Source organism: Carassius auratus, unplaced genomic scaffold, assembly GCF_003368295.1.
Source record: "Carassius auratus strain Wakin unplaced genomic scaffold, ASM336829v1 scaf_tig00215410, whole genome shotgun sequence".
In the NCBI taxonomy this organism is placed as follows: Eukaryota; Metazoa; Chordata; class Actinopteri; order Cypriniformes; family Cyprinidae; genus Carassius; species Carassius auratus.
Window position 1 is genome coordinate 482,744 of NW_020528076.1, and position 19,059 is coordinate 501,802.

The following is a 19,059-nucleotide window of genomic DNA, read 5'->3' on the forward strand; positions in this document are numbered from 1 at the left end:
TTTAAAAAGAGCAATGATACATTTTAAAATTGAACATTTATTTTGAGAAACAATCTGAGGATAAAAATGCATTTTGTACTGGGCTGTATTTTTTGTAACATTCAACAGTTATCACAAATCTGACATAAACTCTATCATTAAACTCTGACTTGTACACAGCCCATCTGGAACAAAACAAGAACACAGCCACAAATAACACAATGCACAGAAGCTCAATTTTAACTTTGATCTTACAAGGCCTTACAAATCAGACAGCCTCTTTTGCAATGTAAAACATAAAAACATTTTTTTTTTTTTTTTAAATACTGTTCCTAATACAAATGGTGGGTAAGTTACAAATCAGGCGATTATTATTTCCTGACAACCCAAAGGGTTGGAACTGAATGGCAAGTGTACAATTTGTGTAATTTCCAATCAAGCTTTAATTTTTGTGAAAAAGTTTATTTAATAGTGTATTTTTAGGATACGTACTGTAAAATGCTATGAAATTAGCTTTAGCATGAAAAAGGATTCCATAGATTGCATTCCATAAATGTTCATACAATTTCAATTGCAGTATGTTATTAAACTCTATTAATGTTATTAAAAACATAATTTGAGATGTGATGGAAATTACACTGTTTATATGACATAACGACATAACATAATGCATGAATTGTAAGTTCACTGCTGGATATACAGTAGTTAGTGGGCAAATTGAATAAACTTATTTTCTCCACAGTGCCAAAGGAGCCCACAGTTGAAGAAACACACATTTGATTGATAGGTCTGTATTTTGTGTGCTCCTTATCAAGCAAATCTGCAGCTACTTTTGGTAACTAATTTGGCTGATGTTAAAAACTGTAATTTCCAAATCTGTTGGTGACAGAGCAAACAGTTTGGTTGCAAATGGAATTACATTCCAACACACTAATGTCAAAATATGAAAGTCAATTAAACAGTTAAAAACATTCTTTAGGTTTCATAAATGATTTCACAGCTAGCCCAGTTTATTCAGTGCACAATCTCAAAGTCCAAACATAAGGCATTCCAAACATGTTCAATGTGCACTAAAAACCTACACAACAGCTATTAAAATACTTGTAACAAAACAAATGTAAACAACCACGCTTTATACAAGAGCAGCTTACGGAAGTGCTGTTTATGAATAACCAAAAATCTCAACAGGAGAGAAAAACCTATAAACTGTTCAACTGTGGCTCACATGTTGCAGAAGAACACTTACACTTACAGAGACAGCAAAGATACTGAACCTCTGTGAGGCACGCTTTCACAGAAATCAGCAAACTTCACTTACAAAAAGAAATATCTTCACTGTAAATACTTTGATATACATCACCTAATTTAAAAATCTTAGTTTCTGTTGACTGACAACAATGAGATTTAATATTCAACCCCAAAATTTTCAGACAATTAATTGAGTATCACATCTGATCAGCTCTCTAAGGTTCAAAATATACAGTCTCCACTTCTAATGTACTTTATAATGTCACAGCAGAACTCCTGCAAGTTGCCACTGCAGATTTAGTAAGGCATATAAAACATCCACAGGAAGTACTGATGGCCACAGCACTTGCTCAGTTGTGCTTCAGTATCACTGAAGCTCTTTTTACACTAAATCACAGTGTCTTAAAATGTTACAATCTAGTGAACCGGGATAATAAGTGACTGAACTACACGTCCACGTTGAGATTCACACATTAAAGCTTCAGTATATAGTACAGATACTAATTAGGAATTACCCCTCGCAATTTACATGTTAGCATTAGCAAATTAGCCAAGTTGCTATGTGGAGTCTGTCGGTATGCTCCTGTGAAACTTCACAGTCTGTCTTTGTGGAAAGCTTGGCTTGCTTTTTTTCTGATCCCAGCGACATAGCAGGATCATCTTGAAAGTGCTACGAAATGTCTTGTTGCAAAGGGCATAGCACATAGGATTTACTGTACTGTTAACGTAGCATAGCCAATAGCCTAGCGCCCAAAGGTTCTCAGGTATGCAGCCATTGCAGAAAGTGTTTACTAGCACCATGATGTTATAAGGCGTCCAGGTTATAATGAAAGCGAAAAGAATGGCACTTAGAGTTTGCGCTGCTTTCTTTTCTTTTATGAGCGACATGCGCTTCCGCTTGGTGATTTGCGTCCTTGCGCGAGCTGTGAAACGTTTAGCTAAAGCTGCCTCTCGGAAAGTTATGGGTGCTGAGGGAGATTTGACGGCGGTGCTGTTGCCATCTACGTTCGGCTCTGTCGACGACTGTATAGCAGACATCGAATGAACTTTACTAATGCTTCCGATAAACCGCTTATCCCCGTTGCTGACTGAGCGCGAGATGCTGCCATCCCTGTCGTCGTTCACCACAGGGGGCCGTAATGGATCTTCCTCTGTGTCCAAATCCTCACAAGAAGTGACCTGGGAGTTTACAGCTGCCCTCATGCCAGGCAGATTGAGAACAATAGAGAAGATTGCCCGCGTGGTGGACGGTGCACTCTCATCATCGTCAGATGAGCCTGAATGGTCAGCTGACAGTCCAGCATCATTGTTGTTCCAGCTGTCACTGCTACTTTGATCTCCCTCCCGGTGTGGCCCACCTTTATCCCTCCCACCTGACTTCCACCCCCAGCAGTGGAATCGCCCACTCAGGCCAGTAACGGAGCTTTGTTTGTGGCCAGGTTGGCCCAGTTCGAAATTGCTGCTGCTTCTAGTGGTGTGGAGGTGGAAGTGCGGCCTCTCGACACCTCCGAACCTTCCAACTGAGCCTTGCAATACTGCAAGTTCCCGAGAACGATTCTCTGTCTCTTTGTATATTCGCCAGTATAGAACGCTCATTATCGTCACCGGCAGGTAGAAAGCCGCCACCGCGGTGCAAAATGTAATAATAGGCTCGGAGAGAAACTGAATGTAACATTTATCCAGTGGAACAGTTCTTTCTCCTACAAAATACTGCCAAAACAAGATGGCAGGAGCCCAAAGTATGAGCGACACAAACCATGCCAGGCCAATCATCACTCCTGCCCGCCTGGTGGTACGTTTGGCACGGTATGTCAGAGGCCTTGTGATGGAGAAATATCGGTCAAAGCTAATGACCAGCAGATTCATGACAGATGCGTTGCTGGCTACATAGTCTATTGCTAGCCAGAGGTCACATGCCCAGTTTCCCATTGCCCACTGGCCCATGACAATGTAGGTGGTGTACAAGTTCATAGAGATGACCCCAATGATAAGATCTGCCACGGCTAAACTAAGTAGGAAGTAATTGTTAACCGTTTTGAGCTGACGGTTTACCTTAAATGACACCATGACCAAGATATTGCCAATAATAGTAATAAGAGAGAGCAGTCCTGTAAAGACAACGATGAGAATGACCTGCCAGAGTGAGTGACCCCCCAGAGGATCATAGGATTGACCTTCAACCTCGAAATTACTCCCATTGAGCTTGAATACGGCACTGAGGTTGATGAGGCTTGTGTTCTGGAGCAGTGGCCACGGAGTGGATGCCAGGTAGACTTCCACTCCAAGGATGTTGGATGGCGAGTAAAGGCCCAACTCGGTGCTGTTGGAGTCCATAGTGCAAGCCGGGCATATTCTAAAGAAAAAGAGAACAATTATCACTTTGAGTTTATTCATTTCGGAGTTATGTATGTTACATGTTTGCAGTGAAAGTAAAGTAAATTCTCTTTTTTCAGTGGTTTTTAATCCTGGCCCTAGGGACCCCATGCTCTGTACATTATGTATGTCTCCCTTATCTGACACACTCAGTTGAGCTTATGGATCTTTCTCTTTACAAGCTGATGATCTGAATCAGATGTCAGATGTTTTCAGACTTTAGCCATGTATATGTTTATAAGCAACTGGGAAAAAAAGTAAGGGCTTGTCAAATCTTCTCCAGGCCCCCAAACCTCCTAGACCTCATAGGGTTAAATAAGGGATACAATCAAAAAAAAAAAAAAAAAAAAAAAACTAAACTACTCTTAAAAGTTAGTCACCTATTTTTTTCTTTAAGACTAGTCAAAATAGTTTAAATTTGGTTACATAAAAACTTCTGAAGAATCCAAAAAAATAAGAGTGATTACTAACTGATTTTGCTAACTGCTAGTTGGTCATACTAGTTCTTAAGACACTGTCTTAACATAGTTATCTAAACAAAGTTTATGCAACTGGCCCACTGCTTTATATAATGTAGTTGAGCTTCCTAAATAAATGAAAGATTGCTGTTGCTTTATATCTACACTAGAGGACGATGTTGATCTATTCAATCTTTTTTTAAACTTGCCTATTGCAATTTGAAAATTCTCATTAAATCTTTATAAAATACTTTTAAGTGGTATTAACTCTTAGAAGACATTTCATACTTCTTCTATGGAACCTAAATTTCATTGTACAAAAGTGAAAATTACTCTTGTCCTACGTGGGTTGGCCTTATAAATAAATCCAGCCTTTCTCCTAGAAAAAACTTGTGAATCACAAACAAGCTCCGGTATCTCATTAATGGGAGAAAAAGTTACTTTGAATTTTTAGATCAGACATGAATCATTGTAATAAGGACCATTTTAATAACATTAATGATAATGTTAAATCTCAGATTTGAGGCTTACTTGCAGAGTTAGAAGAAAACACAAAACAAAAAAAAAGTTGGGAAACACTAGTCTAGAGCAACATTCTGAGGCAATGGACCTATAACACTACATTTAAAATAGATATTAAGATATTTATCAATATTTTCTCACTTAAATATGAATACAATGTATATGCTAAAATAGTTCATATGCAAAAGGTATAAGCTCTGCATGTACTTTCAACTAGCAGATCAAACATGTTCAAAACAATTACACTCCAGTTAAAAGTAGATCCATCTGAGAGACTCTCCGAGCTAGCAGACACAGGAACAGCAGAAAAAAAAAAAATGTTAACATCGAGAAAGATGAAAGATGGAAGAGGTGTTCCATTACTTAGATTCTGCAAGAGGAAGTTGTTGCAGAGCTTTCCCAGAATGCCTCACACAAATGCACAGTTAATCTCACTGATAGGGGCAGAGAATAGAATGTAACTGGCTCATGGCCAAGGACGGCTGAACGTCTCATCTCTTCAGATGAAAATGATATTTAGTTCTTGACCAGAAGTTACACACATTAAGTTCAAGGTACGCATATCCAAAGTGTCCTGGTCATGTGCAAGATCTAAAAATACATAAATTAATACAAAAGATATTACACAATTACACACAAACACTTCTTATTTCTGGGAAGCGGGTTGGGGGAGGGGTGCACCTTAGGAAGTGCCAATCCAACTTCAGAAATAAGTCAAAAGGCTGTTGACTGCTGCTCTAAAAAAGGAAGTGTGACAATCATAAAGCATCATTAAACAGAACATGCCTACGTTACTAAATATAGTCATACTCTTTAAAGGGAAAGAGCTGATATTGAACCCAGAACATCTGTCTCTTTTTCATCTTGATAAGGTAGAGAGGGATGCGAGGGGAAGACAAAGATGAGAGTGAGAAGTAGGTGAGATGCAAGATTAGGGAACAACAACCTGATCATATAATCACACGGTATATTCATATTGTCGCTAAGATACCATATATGGGTTTGCATATTTAAAACAGAAAAAATAACAAACGGATATGGGTATTGACACACACACACACACACAGTGCAACAAAAGAGAGAGAGGTAATTAGCTATTGGATTCAATCTCAGTTCTCCTACAGTGGAAACAAAGGGATAATTACTTTATAATAGGCAGACCAAGAATACATATATAGACTCTGTGTTTAAAACTGAGGGAACAAAGCTGTCATAGAACCTGGCTTGTTTAAAACAAATTAAATACTATACTAAACGTTAGGAATAATTAAGTTCTTGAAAGAAGTATGGTCACCAAGGCTGCATTTATTTGATCTTTGTATTTTAAGATATTTTCAAATGTATCTCTGTGATGGCAAAGTTAAATTTTCCAATTTTCAACAACCTCTACTCTAGTCTTTAGTGTCACATTAACCTTCTGCAATCAGTCTATTATGCTGTTTTGGTGCTCAAGAAACATTTCTTATTATTATTATCAATAATGAACTGGAAAGTAATAATAATAATTAAAAAGTTCGACCGGTAGTGTTAGGATAACTTTAAAAGAAAAAAATACAAACGGGCCAAATGTTGCACAAATATAAGTTACTCGATACCAACTGCTTAATTCAGTACACAATTTTGTTCAGCAGTGTTTCTGTTTGTGTAACATTGCTTAATTACCTCTATATACAACCTTGAATACATGTTCTGCAAATAAACAACAAAAGACATCTCAATATTTAAAACTAGCACTGCAAAAAGAGATATCAGTGTTTAACGAATTAAAAAACGGTTTCAGTACTGACTACACACTAAAAAATCCTGGGTTATTTTTTCTACCCAAGTGCTGGGTTGAGCCATTTGGGTAAATTTTTTGGGTTATTTTCTCAGTCTTGGGTAGTTTTTGGGTAGTTCTATGTAACCCAACCGCTGGGTTATTTTCTGGGTCGTTTTCACTGAGAGCTGAATCAATGCACCCCCTCCCCCACTCGGACGCAATAACCCAGCTCATTGGGTCAAATCAACTCCGCGCAGGATCAGCGCAGCGCGGGCTGACTGAATTCGAGGTGGAGGTGGATGCCACACACACGCTGTAATATTTGGAGAAATAAGGTTCGTATCAATATATTTATACATTTGACATGTATTTTTAAACATATTTACACACATAACATAATAATGAGCGAACGAGCGATAAAAAGGCAAAGAAATGTGCGACAACAGTCACGTTTACATGACATTAAATGCACCGCCAGATTCGCTCGTTTTGGTTTGCTGGTAATGCCTGCTGGATAGTAAATACGTTTTCTTCAGTTTTTATGTGTTAAACGACCCTTTTGTCAAAGTCTTACGTTTCTTCTTAACTGTTAAATGACATAATTTACTTCAAAGTCCATTAAGTCAATTAATTTCAATGCCACGAGATCAATGTGATGTAAACGTGCATTCCTTGACTTGCCCATCCCCCATCTTACTGCATGCAGTGCTAAGCCAAAACAACCCAATTTTTGGGTCATCTGTCGCGGGCATATTTTGGATCGTTACAGGAGAAAATATTTTAAAAACAAACTGACTTCAGCCTTTTTTTCTGGTGAAATAAAGGTTTGTATTGGTCTTTTTATCATTGAATCGTTACTGATTGGCAAAAATGTCCCATTCTGATTTTAAAATATCACTTAACTTTATATGATAGATCATAAAGCATCCTGCATTTGCGAGCACCAGAGATAACGTTACCTATTTTTTTTTCTGTCTGTTGCGTTTCGTTTTTTTTTTTTTTCACAATAAAAATACATTTCTAATCATTTATTCATTTAATAAATGTATTATTATTTGAAATCCAGGTAAGTGTCAATTAATCTTGGACTAAAATATATTGTTTTTTCCCCTCAGACCTGCTCTTGACTGTCCGTGGTGGCAAATCCACAGCCTTTAGCTGGAGGTGACACTTTTATCTCATCTAATTTGAATGATTGCCATACATTGATCATAATAAAATGACCATAAACCATAAAAAAACAGCTGTTACTATTATTAAAAAGATCCGGTAACGTTATTGTGGTTATACCCGTTTAGTTAAAGGGTTAACGTTACTTCACCCAATAATCAAAATTATGTCATTAATAAGTCACCCTCATGTTGTTCCAAACCCGTGAGACCGTGAAACTGTCTTCCGAAGATGAACGGAGGTCTTACTGGTTTGGAACGACTTGTGAGCAAATTATGAGCAAAGTGAAATGTTAAGCAGTATAATTCAGGAATCAGTTTGCATGGAGTTTAGAAACATCCAGGATTTACTAGTTAAAGTGTTGAAAAGCTCTGAAGAGTATTTCTGTTTTTATGGAAACTAATCCTTTTACATGTAAAAAATTTTCATAAGCCTCTATTTGATTAACAGCATTGCTATTTCTTTGTCCAGTAGAATCAACCGTATCTGAAGAGAGAGCTGAAGAAATTAAACAATGGCTGAGAAACAACACACAGCCCATCAGCCAGGTGGAACAGTACATCTGAAAAATATGTTTGAGGTCCTCCATGAGTTTCCTCGGCTAACTACCTCAGGCATGGTATGTTAACATAATGTCTTTGTCATATGGTAACATGAGTTATATTAAGTCTTTTTTGAGAAGTTTTTTTTTTGTTATTTTTGCTTTTAGATTGCACAGGACTTTCACATTTTACATTAAGATGAAGCCCCAAAACTGTTTGAAAAATGGCTGGTATACTGACAGGATCTTGCTTTTTGTGAGCGAGAAGCAAAGCTTTCATGTACAGCTGAAGAAATGACAGAAGGTTAAAATGTTTCTACAATATTTTGATATTATGGGCCAGATTTACTAATAGCTTGCACCATAGTACTGTCAGGATTACTATAGAAATGCAGTGATGAAAAAAATCTGTTTTTTTTTTATTTGCATATTGTCAGTGGATCAACAGCACAACTTTACACTTCAGTCTACACTTTTATGGGATTTTGGACTCATGCTAATTTGACCTGTTTAGTAAATCTGGCCCTATATTCTCAATGACAACTCGCTACTGTTTTTAGTAGTGTTGATGAATGTAATATTATTTTCCTACAGATGCAAAGGGAAATCTTGCACTAAAGCTATTACCTGTTTTGCTACCACCTCCACCCTACAAAATTGGCAGAAAAACAATCCGGCCCAGCAATGATGAAAGCAAAAAAGCTTTCATTGACATTCAGACTGTAAGTACGACTTTACAGAAATGTACTTCAATCATTTAATGACTTCACCAGGTTGAATACACTACCATTCAAAAGTTTGGGATCGGTATGATTTTTTAAATGTTTTTAAATTAAGTCTCTTCTGCTTACAAAGGCATTTATTTGATCCAAATACAGCAAAAATAGTAATGTTGTGAAATATTGTTACAATAAATTAATATTTGCTATTTGAATATATTAAGAACATTTTTTTTTGTGATCAAAGCTGAATGTCCAACATCGTTATTCCAGTCTTATATATAGTAACATGTTGACAAGATATCCTCTATAAGAACTTTGTAATTTAATTTATAATGTATCTTGGATAAATAAGTCTGAGCTCACAATTTTTTTTTCTGTAGATAATTTTCATTACTAAAACATCTTACTGGCAAATTTCTAGTGTCCTAGCTATAATTAATTTTACTAGACAGATAAAAAAAAAGTCTTTTTTTTTCAGTTTCACACTCTAGCAAGTTAAGGTCTTTTGCTTTTGTAGGGCAGAATATTAAATGTAGAAATTAAAGTAAAATTAAAGTATTTCAAGTGTTACCAAAACTCTTTTGACTTGCTTAGCATCCCTGTTAGTGGCTCTGTCAAAGTGGGCCAGATCAAGCTGTAATAATTTTCAGGTATTTTGCCTCATCCAAAGCTCTGCCTATACAAGACCTATTGTTTCTAAAGACTGCTTGATTGAATAAACACTTTCGAATGAATCCCCAACCCACCACCCATACCCACACCCCTGACACTCCCATTCTGTTTCACCTTTATTCATTTGCATTATCTGTCCTTTAGGTTGGAACAAATATGGTGGAGTACCTCCAGCAGGCTGAAGCATCAAGACCTTACCCATATGTCCTGTAACTTGAAAATGGACACATTGCGTCGCGGGCATTTGTCATCCTCGCAGGAGAAGCTTTGGAACAAAGAACTATTGTTTAAGGGGAAGTCATGGCCTAATTGTTAGAGAGTTGGACTCACAATTTAAGGGTTGTGTGTTCGAGTCTCGGGCCGACAGGAATTGTAGGTGAGAGGAGTGAATGTATAGTGCTCTCTTCCACCCTCAATACCACGACTTAGGTGCCCTTGAGCAAGGCATCGAACCCCCAACTGCTCCCCGGGTGCCGCAGCATAAATGGCTGCCCACTGCTCCGGGTGTGTGCTCACAGTGTGTGTGTGTGTTCACTGCTCTGTGTGTGTGCACTTCGGATGGGTTAAATGCAGAGCGTGAATTCTGAGTATGGGTCACCATACTTGGCTGAATGTCACATCACTTTCACTTCACTTCATTGGGACAGTAAATGTATGTTTCAAATCGTTTTATGTTTTTGATGTAAACTAACCGAAACATTGTTTCTATATTAGGGAGTTTATTCATAATATTTTTGAGTTGGAGGGAAGTGAATCCCCAACAGTGAATTTTTTGCACTGGGCACTACATTCTTGCAAGTAGATTATAAGAGGTTCTTTGAACAAACAGTGGTTCAAGAACACGAGGTAGCATTTTAGTTTAAGTTTTATTTGCACATGAGATTTTTGTTCTGTTTTTTTTGTATAAACAACTGTTTTATTGCTTGAGGAAGAGTATTACTTTATGCGTACTGATTATCAATTACATTTTTATGTAGAAATCTTTTACTGCCAATACGTTGTATTTCATAGATTTATTTTTGTGTTCATTTTGTAGACTTAAAACAACAGGTCCATAATGTAGGCTTAAAACAAATGTGCTTTGTAACAAACAGTTCTTGAGGTAAAGTATTTTAGTTTTAATTTCATGTGCATATGGATTATTTAAAAATAAGTATTTATTTGTATATTTAAAAAAACCCTTGAGGTTTTTTGGAGTTCATGAATTTCATGAGCATATGGATTAAAAATAATATGAATTATTTTTTAAATGCATTACTAAACCTTGTGGTTCTTTGGAGTTAATGAATTCAATTTTTTTTTTCTAAACATTTACAGTTTAGAAAAGTTACAGAGGCAAACCATACAAATGAAAGAAATTGTTTTAAATACTGTTTATAAATGGAATTTTATTTTTTTAGTTTTGTATGATCTCTTGAATTTTTGGTTGAGGTAAAGTGTAATTACAAAGTGTAATATGCTGAAAGAAAAATAAAGATAATACAATGTTGTCCTGTTTGTTTATTATGTGGTATATTTAATGTTAAAAGGAATAAAAATTCCTTTGAAAATATAACCCATTTATGAAATCAAATTAACCCATTATTTTTGTAAAAATAACCAATTTTTGGGTAGAAAAAACAACCCATTTGCTGGGTTAAAATTAATAACCCAACTTCTTGGGTTAGTTTAACCCCATATGGGTTCTGTCCTATATTTACCCAGCAGTTGTGTTAAAAACAACCCAATTTGGGTTGTTTTTAACCCAGTGTTTTTTAGAGTGTAAGATAAGCCACAATCAAAGCTGTTCTTCAAACACCTGCACATCACTTCCATATTAAAATGGCAAGGATAATATCATCAAGCTACATTTCAATGAAATAACTGTCAGAGGAATTGTGTTATTGTTATTATGTTATGCTTAAGAAACACAATTTATCAGAATGCAACATGGTACAGGTGTAGCAGCTAAAAATGACTTCCGTTCAGAAGTTTGGGGTTGATTAAAAACATTTAATAATGTGGATAAAATACAATTCGACTTCTGTGTGAATCAGTAAAGCTTGACTATTTATAGCTTTAGGTGGTGCTGTTTGATTCATCTTTAAGCGAGATATCAGATATGGTACATAAATATAGACTGAATAGTGTTTAAACACAGGCTTTGAAAGTAAAGGCTGAAAAACAAGCCAGCATTCAATGCAACAACCAAGCAACACGAGATTAAAGGTCCCCTTCTTCGTGATCCCATGTTTTAAACTTTAGTTAGTGTGTAATGTTTTTGTTAGAGTATAAATAATATCTGTAAAATTCTAAAGCTCAAAGTTCAATGCCAAGCGAGATATTTGATTTAACAGAATTCGCCTACAAAAAACGACCCGTTTGGACAACAGCCCTCTAGTTCCTGCAGTAATAACGTCACTAAAACTGTTTTTTGACTAAACTCCGCCCACATGAATACACAAAAAGGGGGCCGTGGTCTTGTTGCACTCCAACGGAGAAGAAGGAAGAGCTGCGTTTGTGTTTGCCATGTCGTTGAAACGCTGTTATTTTCATCTCGGAGTCCAATCACCTTTGTTTGGGCTTCCCAGGGACGCTGTACTTGGAGATTACTGTTACAATTTATGTTTAACTCTGTTCCCGAAAATTATAATCCACATGTAAAACTATGTGCAGCACATTTTGCTGAGGACAGCTTGCTGAGGACAACTTCCTCAATCTCAATCAGTTTAATGCCGGATTCGCACAAAGATTATTCTTGAAAGATGGAGCAGTTCCCTCTTTGTCTGGAGAAGGTGTTGTTTATGGACCACAACCGGTAAGTGTATTTTATTATTTAAGTTGGTGCGTTTAACAGTTTTAACTTATTACACAAAGGGCAACGCTGTTTAGCTTTTTTAACTAGATGTTAGGGCTGTGAAAAAAAACGAATGCGATTTTCATGCGCATCTCGTCAGTAAAAACGCTCCTGTGATCATACTGTAAGTACATCTCCAGCACATGCTCCTGCCCACTTGCTTCTCAAAACTAGTCCAATCGCGTTACCAGGAGGTCAGCCTGCTCTAAGCTGCTGTCGAATCACAACACAGGAACCGCTGGCCCAATCAGGACGCGTTACGTATTTCTGAAGGAGGGACTTCATAGAACAAGGAAGTCATCAGCCCGTTTTTATGACAGTGAAAACAGCGGTATACAGATAGGTGAATTGTGTGAAAAATACTGTGTTTTTTTACACGCGAAACATGAACACGTTATGTTGCACACTGTAAACACAATCAAAGCTTCAAAAAAGCGTGAAAAACGGGACCTTTAAGTCAAAAAGAAGTCTAATTAGCGTTGGGCACTAATTCGGGGTCCTGCACTCCTGTGTTCAGCTCTGTGCTTTTATCCTTTAAGGGTTGTGCTATGACCTATAAACACACACACACAAGCTCAGATGAAGGATAGCAAACACATTTTTACAAAACTAGTGACACGCAGTCATAATTCCATTCAGTTGTGGAATTTGGGAATTTCTTAATTTCGGCTGATCCGCAAACAGCAGCTGACGAACGGGCTGTTGTCATGGTGACCAGGGAGGATGTGGAGGGAAGCGTGAGGGGCACACGACAGCAAATACGGTTTGATGAAGCCTTTGATGACAGACCTAGAATCAAACGAACATCTGGAGTTTACATGCATGACTTCAAACGTACTGTACATCAAACATCGTTTTTGTGTGTAAAACCACTCGTCCTCACATGTAAAGATTTATTTGCATGCCATAAACACGCATATTCAAAAGTGAAATACGTCTGTGGAGGTAATGGACTAAAAACTGCACTGGCTGCTTTTGTTTTCATGGTCTTCTGTGGAAAAACACACTGGCATGTTTTGGTACCATCCCCCCTGGCCGGGTAGTTAAGTGTGAAGACAGTGTGTTGTAAAAGCTTTCTCTTTGTCTGTGTGTGTGTTGGGTATTTTGAAATAAGGCATGTTCTATAAATGAGGATTTCTGAAGAATGATGGTTAAATGTCAACGCATTCTTTTCCAGAGTTTGAGGGAGATCCGTGATTACCTCACATGGCCTTTGACCATCAGAAATGTCAGTGGTGAACACGTGCAGAACCTTGATCAATATGCCGATTGGAATTTGAATGAATCACTGGCATGGGTACAATTATAGATGAGAAGCCATAATTATCTCTCAATATCTCAATACGAAAGTCAAAGAAGATCAGTGAAGCATGAGAGACTGCTTTCTAACAGATCATTTACTGATCTCTTATGATTAAAAGTGATGGCGAGGGATTCGTCCCAGAGCAACTTCCTTCTTATTTTACCTCTGCATATAACCCTTTGACATATGACATTCTACCCGCGTCTTTTTTTCAGTCCTTTTAAGTTCAGTTGAAGGCGAGGTGTGAAATATCACCAAATGCCACAAAAAAATAAGACTTTTAAATAAATTATATACATATGATACAATTTTCTTTCAAAGAATTGTATATAATAATTCATTTTACATGTTACTTGTTGTACAGTGGAGATTTTTTTTTTTTTTTTTTTTTTTTGGCCAATCAACTTTTCATTGTTACACTGATAATATAGTTTATAAAGAGAAAGAAAAAAAATCAAAATAGAATCATTTTCCATATTAGACCAAATGTGTGCATTTCTTTATATTGTTTTTAATGGTAATTCATCCAGTGTAAACTTTGCTAATTATCTAAATGTTTTCACTATAACAAGACTGATACTACTTGATTGTTCTTCATCTCATCTATATATCTGCTTTTTGATTTCCTGTTTTCCTCTTTTCTTCCATCACTAATCACTAATTAGTCTTAATCTGCTCTTCTACTAGTGTTTATTACCTGTTCCTTTGTGTTAGCTAACTATGTTCGGTCAAACGTTCTGGGTTTTTGGTTATCGTGAAGCTGTAATTCTTTACTCCATCTGTTCTCAGTTGAAACACCTCAACCGGGCCTCCAAGTTGGATCAACTGAGAGATATCTGTATACAACGTTAGAGGTAAACAGGTTTTCTGTGAAGCCAAAGCAATTTGGTGACCTTATTACGGTCTAGATGAAAATGCCAGTCAGAATAAAATCCTTTACATCTGTACTCGATATCAGACATATAGGTCCTCTGTAGGGTTAGATTGTTTCATCAGCATGATGGGCTAATCTACACCCTTTACCTCGGAATGAACAACACCTGACATTACAAATTTGAGTGGCTGATAAGGTGAGGCTGAGGTATCATACGTGTTACACACCGAGGCTGTGACCACAAGACAAGTGATCATATAAGACTGGTAGAACAGAAAATGTGTTCCTTTCTCCAGTCATCAACAGTGCATCTGTATCGATCCACCCCGCTGTAAGTAATACCTTAATCTCAGGCATGCCGAAGAATCTATCACAGACTATGACACGATCCACATCCCCGGAGCAGCAGCATATCCTCTCTCTGTGCGATTGGCCAGAGTTAAATTTGCCTGCTTTGTAAAGCTTGAACTGGTCCACTACAGAACGATTTGGGATTGCATGTTTTTGAAATATCTTCAAGTCATCATAGAAACGTGTTTCATTCACAAATACTGTCTAAGGCAATGATAAGTTTAAGTTCTTATGGAAGGGGTTTTGTATTACCATTATCTAAGTCTGATTTTGAATGACTAATCAAAATTGACATTTTCATAGCTACAGAATATGTAATGTTTTTATTTTATTTTTTAATACAGCACCTTCTGAAGATTTATATAATATAGTATAATATAATATAATAATTAAACCAGTACATACATACAGTACTTACAGTACACACATACAATTAAAAGTATATAAGACAATACACACAAAAAACTAATTATTTTTTAAAGAGGACAATATTTATTTATTTAGTTAAAAATAACTATGCAATAATTTAATTTATCATTTAATTAGACAGATATCATCTGCCACAAAACAATAAAGGTTTATGACAATTAAATAATTCAAACACCAAATCAAAACATTTTACAATTTTTAAATCAAATTAGAATTAAACTTGAACATAAAATTATGCTAAATACAACTAAGAGTAGTTTTACAATAATCTCATATAAAAGAAAAAAATGACATAAAAATAAATGAAATGGTTCACTAGAATGAATCAGACTTTCCAGAGCATATGTGAAAAAGAGGACATTTTAGGAGAACAGATTTACAAATTATTATTATCAGTTAACTCACTTGAGTGTGTGCAGTGCAATACAAAAGCATTTGTAAAAAAGAAACATCTGAAGTATTCTTATGTTACTGATAAAGCTAATAGCATCATTACTTACTGTTAGTTACTCCCAACACTAATTCCCAGACTCTAGATACCAATCTAAGAGAAAAACCACATGCTCGTATCTACTATGTAAAAAAGATCTGCTGCTAGAGACTTAGACCCTGTAAATAGCAGGACCAACAGGTATTTTTAACTTCTCCCCTCTTCTCCTTCAAGGACAGACCACATGCAGTTCAATAGCCTTTTACTAAACCACTAGGGCTGTGCTTCTGAGTGTTAACCAGTCTCCAGGAGCACACAGAGGAATGCTTACACCAGCAGAGACAGAGATAATTATTCCAACTGAAGCACAGACATTCAAAACCAATATCTTACTGTGCATATACTGTTTTTAGGAACTCTGCTGCTATGTGGCCACATTAATTAATCTGGGAGGAATTCTGTTATACTATCTTATAATACTGTAAATTTACGAATATCATTTTTTGGTTATTAAAAATGCCATCACAAAACCAGTCTATAATAATGGTAAGCTGTGGAAAGGTTTTTCTCCCATTAAACAATTTTTAAATGGAAACATGGACATAGATATGCATGTTTGAGAACATGCTTGAGTGCCAATAGTGTGCACGTGCATGCTTTAAGTTGCAGAGAACATGTGTCAGCATGCATAGCTTTGTGTGAGAGGGCAAGATAAACTAACTTTTTCGAAGGCTCAAGGGATTTCTTTGATTCCTGTGTAGAGAATTTCCAGGAGGTTGGGTATAAAACACAGCCCACCAAGCATCCGTATCATTGCCAGCACTGCCCCCCAAAAAATAAACCTCCTCCTAGTCACAATTTGCACTTTTAAAATACTGTGTGCTCGCCTGCGTATGTATTTGGAAATATGCCTAGTTATAATGCTCTGTTCCATCATCTGATAAATTATTGCTGCCAAGACCATTAGAAAAAGTATAACTTCACTTAGAAATGAAACTATGAATGCCTGCTTTTCACACATGCAAAAGAGCAATCAACATAGTGTCAGAGTCTTGTTTGTATTAAAGAATGACCATCACTATAAATACTTACAGCACAGCATTACATAAACTACCATTCAAATTTTCTGAATAATTACGATTTTTCTAAATAAGTCACCAAAAATGGATTTATTTGATCAAAAACGCAGTAAAACAGTGATATTGATCCTTTGGAACTTATTCTAATATGCTAATTTGGTGCTCTTTTTGTTACAGGAATGCCTTGTTTTCTGTTCTCTCCGTTGTCTGTTGTCTGTTAATCATCTCATTAGTTCCCTTTGTTTGGTTTATGCTTATTAGTCCCCAGTTCTAGATGTCATTTTTTAATATATCGGAATCAGCCGATATCTGGTTTAGTTGTGCCGATTTAAAGTCAGACACGTTGGCGGGCAGCCCCGTGTTATTGGAGCGAAGGAAAGTGCTGCTGCTGCAAGTTAAGGACCCCAAGCCAAAGCTTTTGGAAGATTCAACAACAGTCCTGGGAGATACAGGTAGTCAGAGAATTTCACTCTGTAAATGGTGTGGAGAAGTTGGCAGCTCTCACAAACACTGCAGTGTGATCGAGGGCTACGTTACCGCCCCGCTCACAGACAGCACCGTGCTCGGAGAGACAGCTGTCCTGGAGCTGCCCAGAACGGTAAATGACATTTGTTCGCAAGCATGGTTTGATGCAGAAAATAGCCAGGTTTCCATCCAACTCATTTGCATTTAGGGATGTCAATATTCGATAATTTCCATGATCGATCGTCGTTTAAATGAACGATCAATTAATAACCTTAATGCTGCAAAATGCATCTGCAGTGGTATTATTTTAGCATGCAAATGAAGGGGAAAACTTCAAGATATCGGCCCTAAAAATCGGCAGCACATATCGGCCATCAGCTGACCCTGACCTCTAAACATCGCCATCAGCTATAGAAAAACCCATATTGGTCAAATTCTACTCAGTTTTACCTTAGACTACATCTGTTCTCCATCTATGTTAAATTGGTTTCTGTGCATGTTTTCCTGGATTTATCTGATTAAAAGACTACGTAGATCTCCGTCTTTGTGCAATTTGTATCACAAATGCATAACACTGTTATTGGTACTCGTTTTAATAATATATCAAATAGATGCATGCAGCTTTCTCTATCTATTTATCTATCTACACATACATTTACTTATTCTCATAGGAGACATGTGCTAAAAATATACATAAACATAACTATATATCTTTTTAACCTATTACAATATCTGTTCTTCCTAACATTAAAATAAAACTGTTGTCATAAAATCATCACCTTAAATACATTATGAAAATGCCATTTTGTAAATTTCCTCCACCATGAGTGTCTATGAATACTCTCCATATCTGTATGTTGCGCAGTGATAATCAGGCCTTACATGGCAGCCTGAGGCAGGACTCCTGCACAGACCTGTCTGAGAAGAGAAGCACACTCAGTCTCCTGTGTAAACACAACAGCGGGAGAGGAATGCTCAAGCTGGGAGTAAAGCCCGAGACACACTGCACAATTTTCGGCTGTCCCAGACAAAAGATTGGCATTGTGAAACAATTATGGCATTTTCTGTGATCGTGGCTCCTAATCGATGGGCCTTTGTCACACAGTGAGAGAGGTTCAAAGATGGCCGTTTCACAGTCTTGCGACCTAAGATAACCTACGATAATTTTCTGGCATGGTCAGAAATTCAGCATGTTCATCGTATAGTGTGTTTGTAATTAGGATCCACATTTACTGACCAACCAGTAAAAATGCAACATGGCGCTGAAACATAAAACTGCCTACCTCTTATTTCTTCCCCTTTCGCTGCTCCCACGGTACTCAGCACACATAAAAACTTCTACTGTCAAAGTGTGATTCACTATGATCTTTTTTTTTTACCACTAGCGTATGCTAATGATGTTTTATTCTTCTACATAAACGTGCGTCGTAGCCAACGAGTCAATAGGTGTCATCATCGTACAGTCTACATGTATCTGGAAGGATGATTATGGTCCTGTTTACACCAGGTATTATCATCCATCTCGGAGCGATCACAAGTGGTCAGACTAAATGCATTGCTGTTTACACCTGGTAATAACGTGCATCTCAAACATGTGTCTCCTGTGACCACTTGCAATCAGATTTTGAGGCTCCTTCTGTTCACATAACTACATAACAGTACATCACTTTTTGCATCAGTGTGTTACCGAGTTGATAAAGCACAAAAAAAGTGCACAATTTCTTATATACTGTACAGTATCTTAGCACAAATGATTGATTTATTACAAACATGGGGAATTTATTACAAACGTTTTGCTTCACAAGACATTATTTTATGGACTGGGGTTGTGTGGATTACTTGTGGATT

General features: G+C 36.9%; 1 protein-coding gene and 1 long non-coding RNA gene across 5 annotated transcripts in view; one reads left to right on the forward strand and one right to left on the reverse strand.

Annotated features, from left to right (window-relative positions):
• Positions 1 to 15: 15 nt before the first annotated feature.
• The window catches only part of LOC113094558 (muscarinic acetylcholine receptor M1-like), a 92,967-nt gene continuing 73,923 nt past the window's right edge, over positions 16 to 19,059 (reverse strand). The window contains exons 1-2 of one of the 2 annotated variants that reach the window (XM_026260133.1): positions 18,495 to 18,860; positions 16 to 3,580 (exon numbers count right to left, since the gene is read on the reverse strand). In XM_026260133.1, the coding sequence (XP_026115918.1) occupies positions 1,786 to 3,580; positions 18,495 to 18,541 (1,842 nt within the window). In that variant the 5' untranslated portion in view covers positions 18,542 to 18,860 and the 3' untranslated portion in view covers positions 16 to 1,785. Of the gene's footprint in view, positions 3,581 to 18,494; positions 18,861 to 19,059 lie in introns of those variants that run through there. The other variant, XM_026260134.1, reaches the window with a different exon arrangement.
• LOC113094559 (uncharacterized) lies at positions 6,366 to 9,962 on the forward strand. Of its 3 annotated transcripts, none has more exons than XR_003288125.1 (6): positions 6,366 to 6,674; positions 7,455 to 7,503; positions 7,981 to 8,128; positions 8,219 to 8,354; positions 8,645 to 8,772; positions 9,589 to 9,962. It is a non-coding gene; the product is annotated as an uncharacterized LOC113094559 (long non-coding RNA). The 3 variants fall into 3 exon arrangements; XR_003288126.1 differs by having other exon boundaries at positions 7,984 to 8,128; XR_003288127.1 differs by lacking the exon at positions 8,645 to 8,772.